Source organism: Apium graveolens, chromosome 6 (assembly GCF_009905375.1).
Source record: "Apium graveolens cultivar Ventura chromosome 6, ASM990537v1, whole genome shotgun sequence".
NCBI classification, from domain to species: domain Eukaryota; kingdom Viridiplantae; phylum Streptophyta; class Magnoliopsida; order Apiales; family Apiaceae; genus Apium; species Apium graveolens.
Window position 1 is genome coordinate 250,297,658 of NC_133652.1, and position 16,793 is coordinate 250,314,450.

Sequence of the window (16,793 nt, forward strand, 5' to 3'; positions counted from 1 at the left end):
CTGATCTTGCCACAAAGATAGATGCCTTGGATACAAGAATGACAGCAATGGAAGCATCTCTTACAGTAATTCATCTACACCAAGCTCAACAAACAGACTTGCTTTAGAAACTGGTGGTTGCACAAACCTCCTCCTCTACTCAGCTTGATGATAACAAAAAGGGGGAGAAAGAGAGTTCTAGGAGTGAGGGGGAGCAAAAAGTGCTCAACATTCAATTTAGCAAAGTAATTGTGCCAATAATTACTATCCCAAAGCCACCAGCTAAGGACAGTATTGATCTGATAAAGGAAGCAACAGCTACTTTAAAAGCAGCTGAAAAGGAGCAGTTGAATCCAATCAACTGGGAAAAAATTGATGAGGATATTCAAAAGAAGTTTGGGCTAGCAAAGAAGCCAGAAAAGTCAGGCATTCATCACTCTCAAGTCAGGCAAATCTCTGTGAATGAAATGAGCATGAACTATCTGGAAAGAGGACAGCCATCCTGCATCAAATCTCCAAAGGCTGAAGTACTTTTGAAGCCAAGGGTGAACTATCCAAAATCATCACTAAAGAACCCTTTGGATACAGTGTATGAGACACCAAAGCCTGATGAGAAGAAACTGTTGTCAAGATCCATTGCCTTCTACAAGGATCCAGCGGATTTAGCTTTGAAAAGGAGAATTGCTAAAGTTTTCAAGAATGGTAAAGAAATTTGTGTGGTGACTGGACATCCTCAATTTGCTGAAGCAAAGAAAGAAGAAAAGGCATGATTGAAGCAAGAAAAGAAGCAAGTTGCTCTAGATTCTAAAAAGGTTAAACAAAAGAAAGAGCAAGCTGCTATCTTGGCCAAGCTACAAGTTGTGAAACCAAAACAACAAATTCCTGCTCAACCATCTGAAATCACTGAATCTTAAGATCCAAAGAAGCAAGTTGAACCACAACAGAAGAAATCTCACAGATACAAGGAATTGGCCAAAAGAACCAAAAGGAAATTGAACTTTGTTGGTAAGGAATTGGAGGATTAGTTTCCCAAGGAATCCATTCCAACTACAACTCAAGCATCAAAACCCTCAGTGGTATTTGAAGACATTAAGGTGGTGGATCCTTACAGGAACATTCATGGTGAACCTATTGTGCCTAAGGATGAACCAATAGACTGGGAAAGTCTACCAATTCCTGACTTCAATTTGCCAATCCTTAACAACCCAAAGAGAACAAAGTCAAGAGCAGTCAAGAAAGTGAAGCTATCACCTCTCAAATCCAAATTTCTAACCAAAGCTCAATCCAAAGTTAACAAGGGAGATTACATGTACTTATGTGACATCAAGGAATTCTCTGATCTCAACCTCTATCTAGATGAACTGGAAGAAGTTAGAGGGATTGATGCCTACAGGAATCTACCTGAAAGGTTAGTTTTCAAATACAAGGGAGGAAATGAGATTCAATGGCCACTTCACAGGATCCTTCAAGAAAGCCAATCTGTGCTGATAAAGGTTTATTCATCATTCAAGAAGAACTTTAGATTCAATGTAACTGCAAGAAGACTTGTTCTAAAGAAAATTGAAGAACTGAGGAGTATTTTAGCTAAAGATGCACTCCCAAAGACTCTAACTATTCCTTACACAGGGAGTAGAGTGCATCTTAGGCCCTACTGGCTGATGGAGTTCATGGATGACAAAGGAGTTAGAAGATTTTTCAGATTAGAAGACCAATTGAGCATCTCTAGCAATGAGACTCTTTTTGAAATGCAAGAAAAGCTAAATCTCTCAGAATCTGATGAACTGGAATTCCACAAACAGCTCCAAAATCAGATAGAAGAAAACAACAGAAAGCTTGGAAAGAGATCCAGATCTTCAAGGAATTAAATTAATCTGCTCAGGCTAGAGGAGCACCTTGAAAATGACTGTGAGCTAATCTTTGTGCATTTTGTTATTTGAAGCACTTTATAGTTTTATCTACTTACTTTTAAAGTTGTATTTTTGGGGTGTTTTGTTATCATCAAGTTTCTCTTAATTTATGGCTACAATTCCAGTAGACATAAATTGGGGGAGATTGTTGTGGATATGTTGTGAACTTGATGATTTCATTAACAAAACACCTTAGTAGATTTTACTTAGTGAAAAATGTAGCACTCGACGGATAAGGAATATAGTCCCGACGGATAAGGAATATAGTCTCGACGAATGACTCAATATAGTCCTGACGGATGATGATTTTTTATCCATCAAGTGAGTAGCTTGTGTAATAATGAGTCTGTAGCACATTTCTGCATACACCTTGTTTAGATTCTGTAGTAGCACTCAAGTCATGTTGACTTTAATTAGATATGCAGAATAGGTTGATTAATTGTACATAGATGATGTCTTGTAATTCTGCATAAATGAAATGAAGTCAAGTGCCAGATAGCTACCCGACGGATAAACAACAATGTCACTCGACGGATGATCAACAAGGCAACCCGACAGATGATCATGTACCCGACGGATAATCAATTCAAACATCTGTTGACAGTGACAACATAGCCACATATGTCGAGTGTATGCAAAAGGAATGTGGAAGCCTATTCAACTGGGTTTTAGAGAACAAAGAAGCATTGCCATTTCCATGCTATTATGAAGATATTCAAAGATGCTGGAATAGAGTAATGAAGCAGCATAGTATTAAACTTGATAGGTTTTGTTTTATTATCTTGTCTTATTACTTTCTAATCTTGGTGATATATAAACCAAGAAGTAGCAAATAGAACAACAAGAACAAGACTAAGAACATTATCTCGGAGAAACAATTGTAAGCTGCATCTTTAGCATTTCTCTGTAAACTTAGTTATTCATATTTGTAAGCAGCTGTGAGCTAATCTTGCTACAGAGAGTTCTCTTGATATAATATATATCTCTGGTGGATACATTCAAATCCACCAGAAAGTTTTTAAAGACTTGTGTTTTTAATTACTTGAGTTTTGATTTTACTAACTTCTTATTCCGCATTTTGCAAATCAAACACTTATATATTATTAAGATAGAACATTTTATATTTTTGTTAAAAAGGTTCAAGAATTCCATTCAACCCCCCTTCTGTAATTCTTGTTGCATTGTTAGGGACTAACAAATACATATCTACCACATACTGATTCTTCATACGGGATTGCTTAACATACCAACCCTTATGTCTTGTATAACAGAAGACCAATTCTTGTAACTCTTGAACCCTTGGGTCTTCTGCTTTCTGATTTCTTTCCTTGATTGAAACCCAACCTTTATGATTTCCTTACTATACCTTCATGGAATTACATATCATCCCATGCTTCGAGATAAATGTTGTTTATGATTCAGCGTATTGATTTACCTTGCTTATCATATTGTGATTCTGGAATTGGATTGTTTTTAAATATAGACCAGATTCGTGGTCGGACCAGATTCGTGGTCATAATAGGCCAATGTGTGTCTTGGATCCAGTATATAGAGCATAGCTGGGAGCCTTGCTCGGGGTTAGTGCGTGACTGATCAGCAGCCTAACCTTGGTTTTTAAAATAAAAGTGAATATCCAATTTTAATCATTGCTTATCAGTAAACTTGATTCCTTATATCATTTCAAATGATCATTGTTTAATTTCAGTGTTGTCATTATGACTTGCTGAGCTAGTTAGCTCACTTTTGCAAATCTGTTTATATTCTTTCCAGTGAAAAAGAAAACTGGTGGTAGCGAGGATCCCCAGACAAGTGTGCGAGCTAGGTATCCAAGTTGAAATAGGATAATCTAGCAGAGGATGTTTGTACTAGTTTGTGTTGATAGTGGTTTGTAATAAAGTTTACTTTCGTTGTAAGATAAATAAACTGAGATTTGGTACGTTTGTAATATAAATAAGGTGGTGGCTTGTGGGCATACTTTAAACTGCTTCGATCCGTGGATAATGGTAAGTAGGGTCATTGCATATATATTACTATATTCATAAACAGGTTTAAATATGGTGTGTGTATGTATGTGTATTGTGGACTCCAAACTTCTGACACAGGTTTGGACATGTTTGGAGGGCGTTACAGGTTTGGCATCAGATAAGCCGTTACGGACTTGTAAGTCACAAGTGGCTTATAAGTTGGCCGTCAAACGGGTCCTATATATATTTTTTAACCTCCGTACCCAAAACAAATGTAAATAATTGACCGAGACGGAGGGAGTAATAATTGAGAAATCGAAGAAACAATTTTTTGATTTTTTTTTTTAAAAAAAACCCTCTAAATATATGGTACTTATGTGCGGCTTAAAATGTACATACCCGAGTATAAGTAGAAAAAAAAATTATTAACTCAAATTTGTTTGGGCATCCGATTAAGAGTGGAAGACAAGAAATACATACATACAAGAGACGTACATATACACACAACTTTCTTATTCCTTTTCTTTTGTATCACACAATTACAAACCCTAGCTCACATCACTCCTAATTCATAGCTTTAAACGATTACAAATAGCCTAATTACATCAAATTTCATCATTATTTTTCTTTAATTCCAATCTAAGGTACGTTATTTCTGTTTTTTCTTGTTAATTTTATGATTATTGAATTACAAGTCGTTGATTATACATGTTTGTTGTGTTATTTGATTGTTGAAATTAACATTATGTGTTGATTATGATTTTGTGACTTTTTGTTTGATTAATTGTTGTTTGTTTTGATTAATTACCTGTTTTGTTTGGTTTATAGAAAGATCTGTATAAAGAGTGTTTTGATATATGATTGATTGATCGAGTGTTTAATTTTTTATGTTCGATTTTGTGCAAAATTGTTGACTGTTGGTTTTGTGATTGTTATATTGTTGTCTATATTTACGAATTGGATTAAAGTGTTATTGTTGATGTCTTTATTGAAGTAAGTGTATATGTCGCGTTTTCGTTTTTGCTTTTTTGAAAGAAAATGGTTAGGTTGTGTTCTAGTTTTTGTTTTCTATGAAACTAATTGGATTTGTTGCTTTCTGAAAGTTACAGGCTTCCTTGATAATGATACACAGAGCACGGCGTGATCTTTTATTTTTCACGTGCTACTGATTACTTCTAGATTGTAGTTCTTGATGTCATTGTAAAGACATTGTATATGATTCTGTGAAACTGATGGTCAATTTCAGATGTTTTGTTATGTCTCCGCTTATCAATGTCGATTTTTCTTTCTTTTTTTATTTGTCGAATTATATTTAGAAAAGAAATTCTAACACAGCCTGATTTTGGCAGATCTTTGAGAGTAAAGTCATACTCATCATGAGATTCAAAAGAGGCAGCAAGGTGGAGGTGTTGAAGGAAGTGGATTCCTTGACTGCTTGGTGTGGCGCTGAAATTATCTCAGGTAAAGGGCATAGTTACACTGTGAGATATGATCGTTATGTTCCAGAACATGGGGAAGTTACTGAGAGGGTACATAGAAATCTTGTCAGACCTCTTCCTCCTGTACAAAAGGTGGAGAGTTGGGCGGCCGGTGATGTCGTGGAGGTCTTTGATGATGTTATGTGGAGAGTTGCCATTGTATCATGGGTTCGTGGATCTTATTGTATGGTTCGGCTACTTGGATCATCGTACAAGTTTGGAGTACACATATCAAATATCCGGGTTAGACAGTGTTGGCAAAATGATGAATGGGTTCTGATGTTCAAGGTAATTTTTTTATCAATTTCACCAAATATTCATAGAAAGTATATAGCTCTTCATTAACAAAATTATGTGTATTTTGAGATTTCATTGTGTTACTGCACGATGGCTGTCATGTCCCAAGTCCTGACTCCTGACACATGTCCTATTCATTAAAATCAAAACTGAGAATTTCCACCAAAATGAACAATATTAGTTGTTTTTGTGATCATAAATGGAAGTCCTTTCTCCATCCATTCCAGAATAGATTTATTTTGACTTAAAAAGTCAATTTTTTTACTATTTTAATTCAAAAGATTAAAAAAACCTTCATTCTCTTTCATTTAATATAATTACATGCATGTCCACTACTAATTGCATAATATCCTGTTCTTGAATTTAATGAATGATCTTATTTGAGAATAAAAATAACTCAACTTGACTTTCCATCAAGTTAAGTAGTGCTGCTATTTTTGGATCTTGGTGGTTGTGTAACTAACGTAATACTCCCTCCGTCCCGTTGATTTCTTTACGTTTACTATTTGCACGCATTTTGAGGCCTCTATAAAATATAGTTTCGTAATGTTTTTTTAAATTTTATTTTTTGAATAAAAGTTTAAACATAAAACTTTTATACAGAAAAAAAATTAAAAAAAATATAATGGAGTTGTACTTTAAATGAACATTGAAAAGCGTGTCAAAAAGTGATGTAGAGAATTCAATGGGACATAGGGAGTAAAAAACAATGGCAGCTTAATCAAGTAATCATATTAAGTTGTTTTACATGGAAGGAGGTAAGCTTTGATCTTGTTTGGTGGAAGTTTTAATGTCTAAAGATTCTTCGTATGTAGTCAAAAGAGGGTAATAATCTAGCATAGAAAAAGAATGCCTCTTCGAGGTTAGGAGGGAGGCCTGGGGTGTTGTAAAATCATGACCTTTCCAGGTTTTCTCAATATACCAAAATTCTTCAAGTGTTTTATGTATTTTGATTGTCATTGTTTACTATTTCTGATTGTTTGTCTGTTTGTTCTGTACTCGCTTTTCTGTTTTTCTCAAGATGCAGCTTTTATTTGCAGTTATCTAACCTATACGTTGACATTTTGTGTACAGGGATCGGGGATTTCTGGAGAATTGGAATGTAGTCAACTGTCAACTTCAGATTGTTATCAGAAGATGAGCCTCCATGCATCACAAGCTGACGCAGCTATCAAAAATCAAGAAAAAGGTGACTTATCAGCAGTGCGATACATCGGGGTAGAGGGGTCTCATATTGCATATTATAGAACACTAAAAAGAGCATCTCCTTATTGTTCATCTCTTATTCAGGAAAATAGTGGACATGTTAAGAAACTCAGAGCAGCTGAAAAAGAAGACCGAAGGCATCAAGGGCTTCCTGTTAATGTGGATCAGGTAGATGCTGTAGCTCACCCAAGAAAAAATCTGGGTGAAAAGTACAATCGTTCTTCCTTTAACAATATAACAAATGGATATAATGAATTGGATAGAAGAGACCTAAATGATTTCATTGGCTGTTGTGTTGCAAGAGACTCTGAGAGTAATGATTCTGATAGCAATATGTCCTCTGTTGGTAGCTGTAGTGCTATTTCTAGAACTCTAAATAGGTTTTCCACCCGGATGTTAGCAGTGTCATATCAAGAGGCAAATAGCCTTTCCAGTGATGCAGAATCTTGTTGCGGCGGCTCAAGGGACAAGGAGAGTGGTGGCCTTCCTCCAGAAGAGAACATAGCAGAAAGTATGCATAGTTTAGAGTTACATACTTATCGACGCACTTTAGAAGAATTATATGCATCTGGTCCATTAAGTTGGGAAAAAGAAGGACTATTGACTAATCTTCGTATTACACTCCATATTTCAAATGATGAGCATTTGATGGAGCTAAAGAATCTAATATCTGGCGGTACGAATAACATTTGTTAACTGTCAGTGAAAGGGTTTTCTGTTCTCTTTATTATTAGGATATGGTTCATCTCTGTTCTCCAAAAAAGTGTATAAAGAGGATAGTTTATGTTCCATAGCTATTGTCCCTGTTGATTATGTGGTGAAATAGGATGTTAGATTTATGAATTTAGAACTGGTGTATCAGGTTGTAGTCTATAGCATTTACATAAAGATCTTACCATATAATATGATTTGTAATGAAGATACTGGAGATTATACCGTCAATTATGTTTGTGTAAAGTCTAAACCCTTGATCAAATGTCTCAGATTTGTTTTTCGTGAATTGGTATTAGAAAATGCGTAAAATTTCTTAATCTCAAAGTTGGAAGCTTGTGAATATATTCTTTTTGAGGATATTATTGATGAGTACCCTGCATTTTCCAGGGCAAGAGATTTGGAGGCTTGCAAAATCTTGCTTCCAATGGTCTTTCACTATGATGCTGAGTTATGCAAATATAATTTGCATAACTAACCGGGGCATCTACTATGTTCAGATTGAAAAACATAGCCATTTGGTGACAGTGTGACACTGACATTTGTGTAGCTCTTGATGTTATTTCATGTCAAGAGGCAGCTCAATCTGTGTCAACATATGTACTCTGCTGAAGTAAGCTAAGCCAAATTTTACGTTGTTTCTTGATACTTCACCCGGGATTTGAATCTTATACGTAATTTATTGCTGCTCTATCAAATGGTTCATTGCATTGCCACATCTCATGTTAAAGTAGTAGGATCTTTTACCTTTCTGTAATCAGTTTAATAACAGTGATTACAGGATCTTAATATATGTTATGGATTTATTTAGGATAGTACTTGTAGGTTGAATGCGCTCTTCATCTTTGTATATATTTATGTTAATAGCTAAATTTTGTTAATCTAATGAAGAATTAGTGCATCAAGTAAACAAATTTATTCATGTCAACCGAAAGGGAAATGTATTTGTCTTTTTGTTTTATTCTTTTGGTCACCCAAGTTACCCGGACTCGGGTACGGGCGTCGGACACCGGTGTGGATCCAAGTGTCAGACTCATTGTTTTTAAGATATTAGGATTAGTGGAAATGGATCCGAAATTGGACATGGGGGCTGGGATTCAGCATATAACCCTTCACATAAGGGAAATCATACCTACTTTATATACTTTACATTGTAAATTAGTGTCCTTTACCAAATGAAGAGAACACATACATAACTTGTTTATGTCATATTTATAGCATAAATCAAAAGGATAACATGAAAATTGTAAATCCCTGTCTAGAATTAAGTTGTTATGAGGCCTTGTAAATCTTTTTGAACTAGATTTCTTGAAGTCAAAGTGTCTGGTTTCTATACAAAGGATCCGACTCAGATCCCATACCCACACCCATGTCATGTCCGGTCGACACGGGTATGAGGGCAAAATTGAAGAGTCTGGTTAACTTAGTTGGTCACTGAACTGATCTAAATGGTGTTCATGTAGCTATATACCTATACTTTTATGTGATGAATGCATAAACTTGTTTGGTGTCTGTGTGAGATCAAATGTCAAGTTAGCTGTATGCCTTTATGTGCTGTGATGTAGTTCGTTAGTTAATATATATTGTGTTAACTATTCTTGAATGAAATTTGCATAAGGTTTTTTTTATATATTGTGGTAATATATATTGTGATAGAAGGATAGCAATGAAGAGTTGGATAAGCTTGAGGATAGCAATTATTGTAATGTCATGAATAGATACCAGTAACTAAGAGTTGTTTTTATTATTATTATGTGATTCGAAATGATCTATTGCCCTCTCTCCACTTATTGTGCTGCTTGACACTTTGATATAGCTCTTCCTACTTTTTAGTTACCAAGTTTCCTTGGTTGATCTCGAAGCCGAGATGTCCATGGTCGTGTTTATGATACTTCCTTTGATAGGTAACATATGTATATCGTGTGACAAGCTTTTGAATTCATATTCATTCCTCCATTGGAGTTGCTTGGGTCTCAGCGAGTTGTTTATGCCTTCATTGCTGTAGCCTGGCTGAATTCTGAATTATGCTTGTGTTTATGAGCTAGTGTTTAGGGTAATTCTGTTGAAATTTGAAGAATGATGTATCCTAAGAGACGTAATATTCAGTTTCATGTTCTTAAGTTCCTCATAAAAAAATTCATTTATTAATGGGAAACTTAATAGATATACTTGTACCTGTTCACCTTGTATATGAAATCTTCAGTTAAACACCTTATGTTAAAATTACTTTATGATATTAAAGGTAATTGGGTGATCAAAATTCTGTGTGACAATTTAATGCCGAGTATGATGCTTCCTTAATGGTTCTCTCTTTATACTTCATCAACTGGTTTTGATTCCATTCATATTTGATACAGCATCCGTTGATGCTTTTATTTTATTTTATTTGAATTGATATTGATATTAAGAATATCTAACATCGTGATTCTGGCATATTGTAGTCCTATATATAATGAGATTCCAGAGGGTGAGCAAAATGGAGGTTTTGGTTGCATGATATTGTCTGAATTTGTTTTGGTGACAGTGATACTATCCTCAAAAATGCGGTAAATGGTGTGACCTAGAGAGTAGCTAAAACTGCTCATCAAAAAACCTTCTCCTGCAGAGTGTAGCGTGGGGAGCTGTACAGCTGGTGTTGTTGTGGAGGTGTGTGATGCTAGTTTGTAGAGGTAACTGTATGGTTTCCCCTGCCTCAGTTTCTTACCTGTTCAGAGCCTACAACAGTATCATGCTTTGAGAATCTTGGAAAAATGATAAGTGGGTTAAGATGATGAGAGTATCATTCTGATTACCTCCGAGTACCGGGAGTCTAGTTGCGTTGAGCAAACTGATGGCCTCTGTTATCAAATTGCAACTTATTTGCCCTTGTATGAATGATGTGTGTACATTCTTATATAGAAGGATCAGGATTTAGGAATTTGTGTTCTGGATGTATCAGATTTTTAGCAGCAAAGGTGACAACTGAAATGATAACTATAGAATCATGATGCAATAATGAGTTTGTAAGAGGAAACTGAATGATGTTTGGTAGGGTGCATGTAAAACTTCAAGTACTGATTCTTGTAATACCGATGCTTGCTGTGTTCGAATGCAACTTCTTAAAATCTAGATGGTTACAGATGGCCTCTGTGGCGCTTGAAGATTCTATGAAACTTTATATTTTGGGTGGACGTGATAAGGAAAGTCATTTACGTGCTTAAATAATTTTGAATTGTTTTGGTAAATTATAATTACAAGCTATGTTTTATAGTTTTCTGGTTTATCTAAATCTTTTTGAGATGAAACTGAATTTTAACAAAAGTACGTGGGTAAGTGGGCTATTTACCTTTTATATGGATTGACATTATTTAACCAAACAGTATCAATTAAGCAAGTGGGCTTCTAGCCCATGTAAGTGGTCTAACATTAAATATTCATGCTAGGGTTGCGAATAAAAGGTACCGTCCGGCGTCGATGAACAAAATTCGAAATCGCTTTTTATGAGGTTACTCGGTTCGGTTGTTTTCAGAAGAAGTCAATTTTGAACATGGAAATACTAAATATGTTCGGTCAGACTCGGTCATATTCGACTTGATTTGGATGAAATTTATATATGATAATTTACAAAATCAAATCTAAGTAAAATATTAAAATTTAATAAATTTAAATATCAACAATTCAAAGATAATTTATGATTTCTAAATTAATGAAGGTCTCACTAATTTAAAATAAATTTTAGATATTGTTTTAGAACTCGACTAGAAAAAATTGATACGAAAAAGAATGTGAGTTAGGTTTTATAGATTCCCGTGTTTCATTGGAGTCCTTGGAGTCCACCTATGTTCTGCAAGTAAAATATAGCTTAAATTGCTGCAAAACGTATTATTTTTCGAATGATATTCTACAAATATCACAATTTTATTAAAAATCTTGCAGATGACATAGATTTTACAAGTAGAATGTTTCAAAATATATTATTCTATAAAATATACTTAGTTTGCATAATATAAATTTCCATGTTGCAAAACATACATATTGTACTTGTAAATATATGATATTTGCATGATTTTATTAAAATAATGATATTTATGAAATATGTTTTGTAAGATAACACGTTTTAAAAGATATTTTATTTGCAGAACATAGATAGACTCCGAGAATTTCAATTAAAAGGTGGACTCCATATAACTTTACTCGTGAGGATGAATATACGATTATAAGATAGATATTAGGATTTTCAGAAAAAAAAAAAAATTAAACTCGTCTTAGGCCCGGCAAAACTCTGACTCAATTTTGTTGATTTGAAGTACATATTTCTTTAGGAAATATATAATTAACAAAATAAAATAATAATCTTAAATCTATACTATATTAAACATTAAACAAGACGTTGGTGTTAGGGTTTGAGAAAAAAATAGAAACTCCGAAATTAGCAAATGGAATCTGGAGCGAAGAAAAAACCAAAAACTCAACCTGAATCAGCAGAAATTTATGTTCATTCGTCATGTTTTGTGTAAGCGAAACCATGAATCCCACCTTTCTGAATTGAAAATGTATGTTCCTGAGAAGCTGAGTGTAAAACAGAGTGTTTAATTGACAAGTTTATTGAGTATGCAATCTCGCGTAATGTCCAAGAGTTATAAATCTGCTTTGGCATGAATTATAAGCGCATAAACCCTATCCTATTATCCACATTCAGCTCTAATTCCATGAAAAATATCTGACGGTGGACATGTTACTCGATAAAGGGCTTTGCTTTGGGATCAAATTGTTGGGATTTGCTTGAAGCATAAACCTCGGTATATTGTTCAAGCCAAAGTAGCTGAATCATTGTTGACCTCCTTGCCCGCCTTACAAACTTTGTGTCTTGACTCTTCGGATCTATTATAAATGATAACTCCAAATTCACCCCGGGGTCTTCATCTTGATGGCCCAGTCTCAAGCTCCGCTTTTGCAGAAGTGACGGCGGCGCGCAGTGTAGTTGTAGAACGGGAACCTACAAAACAGAACCGGAGGGGGGTGGCGTCCCCGCGGCACCTGCGGCGTGAGGATGAGAGAGGGTTTTGAAGGAGAAAGGGGCAAATCGGGAATTATGCCGGTGTTTTATGGTGTGTGTATATGTGTATATATATAAAGAGTGTGTAACCCCTAACCTTCCTTTTGTTTTGCCTTTTATAGGCCTTCTACTAGGGTTTAAGGGTTTGTACCTTTCGATCTGGACCGTAGGTGTGTCTTTTGGACTGTAGAACGTGTGGACGCTCAGGATGGACCAGTGTACTATGGAATCCGGACCGTAGGAACGTTCTGGATCCGGGGTACCTGGACGGTGGTGATGTTGTCACGCGTCTTGGGCTCTACAGGGTTAAAGCTGAGTGTTCCCTGGACCTTTCTTACTAGGCTCCGGGTTTCTGTTATTGGGTCTGTACTAATATAGGCTATCATTTGCCCCCCACTCCCTTATGCGGGTATGCCCGGAATGCGGGTATGCCCGGATGGGGGAGTAGAATAGTTATCATTGTGATGCAATGCCTTAGGAAAAATTTGGGGAATTTTTGATCTGTTGCCCCCTATCCCCGGGATCAAATGGGAATGAGACTTCGGGGTTGACTTGGCTGGTCAACTGATTTGAAATTTGAATTTTGGGCAAGGTTTGGTGGAGAAGGACAATCCTGACATTTGATTTGACCGGACTCTGAAAAGCTGACGTTGCAAATCTGGAGTGTCAGACGACTGTTAGGATTCCAGCCGGGGCCAAAGATACACATGTTTTATACGTATCTTTTGAGTGTACAATTTTTTAATTTCCCCTCTTTTCTCCTGAAAAGTCGTGTCGTGACATGATTGCAGTAGTGGTAATAATTGTTGCGGTTATTAAATCGACGCCAATCAGGGGGTGCCACGTGGCCCTGACGGTTCCCTTAATCATAAAACCCTTCATCTCTTTTCTTTCCCTCTATAAATATCAGTTTTTTCCCTTTCATTTTTCTTTTACGCGAGCATTTGCGAAGAGAGAGCAAAGAGAGATTTCACAGAGATTTTCTGAGCATTCCTTGTCGAAGCCTTCATTTTTTCTCCTGCTAATTTGTAAGTATCTCCATCCTTCTTGCTTTCTTTCGCTTTTTGTTCTGTGTTGTGCCATGCATGCTACCATTTTGTGCGAGTTCTTATTTCGCCATTCTTCATTGTTTTCGTAACTGCCTTGTTCTTTTGACCTTGAATCAGTGTAGTTGTGCGAGTTTTGTATGGCTTTTGCAGTGATTTTGTGTTTGATTTATGTAAATAACATAGATTTTGCTAGTTAATCATGCGAAAAAGTGGATTTTTAGTAGTGTAAAAAGTTGAAGAGCCTGGGGTGTGTTCTTGATATGTGTTTTGGATTATATATGTGTGTATGTGTCGTAGATCTCGTTTTTGGGTTTAGATTTGTACACGAATTGTTTCTAAGATTCTTCTATTTTTGTTTTGGCTTTGTTGTTGGGTTCGGGTTTAGCATGGACTTCGGGGTGCGCTTATATGTAAATATATATAGATTATATGTCAGGTAGCCATTTTAAACATACTGCTACACTTAGAACCCGGTATCCCGAGCGACCCAGTGGTCTAGGTGAGTTGTTGTCATCCAACCCTCCACCTTCCTCTTCCAGTAGTAGCTCAACAGAAATGCCTCCCCGAGTTGAACAACCTCCGCAAGTTCTAACTCAGACTTTAGTTTTAGGCCCTAGGGGTACCTTGTCCAATCCGGACGGGTCTTGGGAGGATGTAGATGAATACTTTGTCAAATGTCGAATAAACCCTAAGCCCTTGGGCTTTTATTACAGAGATTTGTCTGAGGCGTATGGGGGCCCGGAAGGGTTAGACGAGAGGGAACCCTATTGTTAGATATATTTGATAATGTCATGGCTAATATGTTTTATGTTTAGCTTTCAGATCTTACTTGAACAGGATAAATCAGTACTTAACTGTTGATCAGTACTTATACTGGAAGTCAGGACTTAAGGATATCAGTACATATGTTATTAGGAGATAATCGTCAGAAGATAGATATCAGAACTTAAGTGCGGAAGGACAATCAGATAAGGACTGTAGCTGATTAAAGGAAAGAAGATCAAGATAAACATAAGAAGAGATATGCATGAAGAAGGAATTCTGTAAAGAATGGAATACTTGGAAGAAAAGATATCTGATTGATATATTTTAGGAAGCAAAATTATATTCAATATCAATTAGCGATTATCTTGTAACTGTGTAGTATATAAACACAGATATAGTGTTTACACTATAAGTGTTATCATTATTAGAGAAGATTATTAATTGTAACCCTAGCAGCTCTCGTGATATTTGTTCATCACTGAGAGGTAACAGTTCCATACTGTAACAGAGTTTATTGTTTCAATAAAGTTTGTTTTCTGTTACTTAAGTTCTTAAAGTTCGATTTGAGTGTACTATACACTGTATTCACCCCCTCTACAGTGTGTGTGTGACCTAACAATTGGTATCAGAGCCTATCTGTTAACATACATACAGTTAAAGATCCAAACACAATCATGTCGGACATAGAAACTCCAACTAAGCCTACCAAAACTGAGGAACCACCAAAGACACAAATTCAGAGTCGATATGAGACCATCAGAGTTCCCATATTGAGACCATCTGAATATCCCATATGGAAGGTAAGGATGACCATGTTCCTGGAAGCAACAGATCCAGAATACCTTGATAGAATCAAGGAAGGCCCTCACAAACCAACCAAACTCGCAGTTGCAGTTGCAGGTGAAGCAGCAAAGACCGTACCAAAGAAGAAGAGTGATTATACTGCTGAAGACATAGCATCAATTGCTAAGGTTGCTAAGGTACGACACTTACTGCATAGTGCCATTGATAATGTAATGTCAAACAGGGTAATCAACTGCAAGACTGCTAAGGAGATATGGGATGCTCTGGAAACAAGGTGTCAGGGAACTGACACAATTAAGAAGAACAGGAAGACAATACTCACTCAAGAGTATGAACACTTTGACTCAAAGACTAATGAGTCATTGAATGATTTATATGATAGATTTGTCAAACTTTTGAATGATTTGTCATTGGTTGATAAAGAGTATGATCTTGAAGATTCAAACCTTAAGTTCCTGTTAGCTCTTCCTGAATGCTGGGATTTGAAGGCAACGACAATAAGAGACAAATACAATCTTGATGAAACAACTCTTGACGAAATCTATGGAATGCTCAAGACTCATGAGCTGGAGATGGAACAAAGAAGCAAGAGGAAAGGAGGAAAGTCAAGGACAGTTGCTCTTAAGGCTGAAGAAGAATTCCCTAAAGCAGTTTCCTCAAAGAAAGACAAGGGAAAAGCTCTTTTCATAAAGTCTGATACCGAGTCATCAAGTTCTGAGAGTGATGATGACTCAGATTCTGAAAGCTTGCCTGAGACTGATGCTGATGAGGAGATGATGAAGCTGTGTGCTCTTATGGTGAAAGGAATCACAAAGATTGCATACAGGAAGTTCAGGAAGGGAAAGAAGTTTTCCAGGAAAGGCAAAAGTTCTGATAAGAAGAATTTCAGAAGATCTGAAGGCAGAGGAGGAAAGTCTGACAGAGGAGATTACACCAATGTTAAATGCTATAACTGTGGTGAGAAAGGCCACATAACTCCTGACTGCAAGAAGGTAAAGGGTGACAAAGGCAAGGCTCTTGTCACACAGCAGAAAAGCTGTACAGACACCTCAGACTCTGAAAGTAAGGAAAACTATGCATTGATGGCAAATGCTGATAAAGAAAGTGCTGAGAGCAGTTCTGAAGCTGCTGAAACAAAGGTACCTCAGACTACTTATGCTTTTCATACTGATGATATTAATGAGTTGAGAAGATATCTTAAAACCATGTTTGTTAGCTATAGAGATCAAACTTTAACATGTGAAAGATTAACTTTTGAAAATCTTGCATTTAAGAAAAGAAATGATTTCTTAGAAAAAGAGTTAGTCATGTTCCATCAAACTCAGAAGGATAGGGATGATGCTTTTTATGTTAGGAATGAAGTGCTAAAATTAAATGAATCTCTAAAAACTGAGTTAGAAAAGGAAAGAGAGATTATCAGGACTTGGACTAACTCTGGCAAAACAACTCAAAATTTGCTAAGTAGTGGAAACTGGAAAGAGGGCTTAGGTTATGGAGAAGATAAGAAAGATAAAGGAACTGAAGAAATTAAGTCTGTTGATAAACAAAAGCCAAAGTTAAAACCTGTTAAGTTTGTAACTGTAAAGTCTGAAAATGAA

At 36.1% G+C, this 16,793-nt stretch overlaps 1 protein-coding gene across 3 annotated transcripts; it reads left to right on the forward strand.

Annotated features, from left to right (window-relative positions):
- Positions 1 to 4,294: 4,294 nt before the first annotated feature.
- On the forward strand, positions 4,295 to 10,648 carry LOC141667071 (uncharacterized). 3 transcript variants are annotated; one of them, XM_074473420.1, is made up of 5 exons: positions 4,295 to 4,494; positions 5,200 to 5,616; positions 6,700 to 7,507; positions 7,933 to 8,155; positions 9,984 to 10,648. In XM_074473420.1, exons 2-4 carry the CDS (start codon positions 5,227 to 5,229, stop codon positions 8,073 to 8,075), a joined length of 1,341 nt encoding a protein of 446 aa, XP_074329521.1. In that variant the 5' UTR covers positions 4,295 to 4,494; positions 5,200 to 5,226; the 3' UTR covers positions 8,076 to 8,155; positions 9,984 to 10,648. The 3 variants fall into 3 exon arrangements, with proteins under 3 accessions (XP_074329521.1, XP_074329522.1, XP_074329523.1); XM_074473421.1 differs by having other exon boundaries at positions 10,067 to 10,648; XM_074473422.1 differs by having other exon boundaries at positions 6,700 to 7,342.
- The last annotated feature ends 6,145 nt before the right edge of the window (positions 10,649 to 16,793 follow it).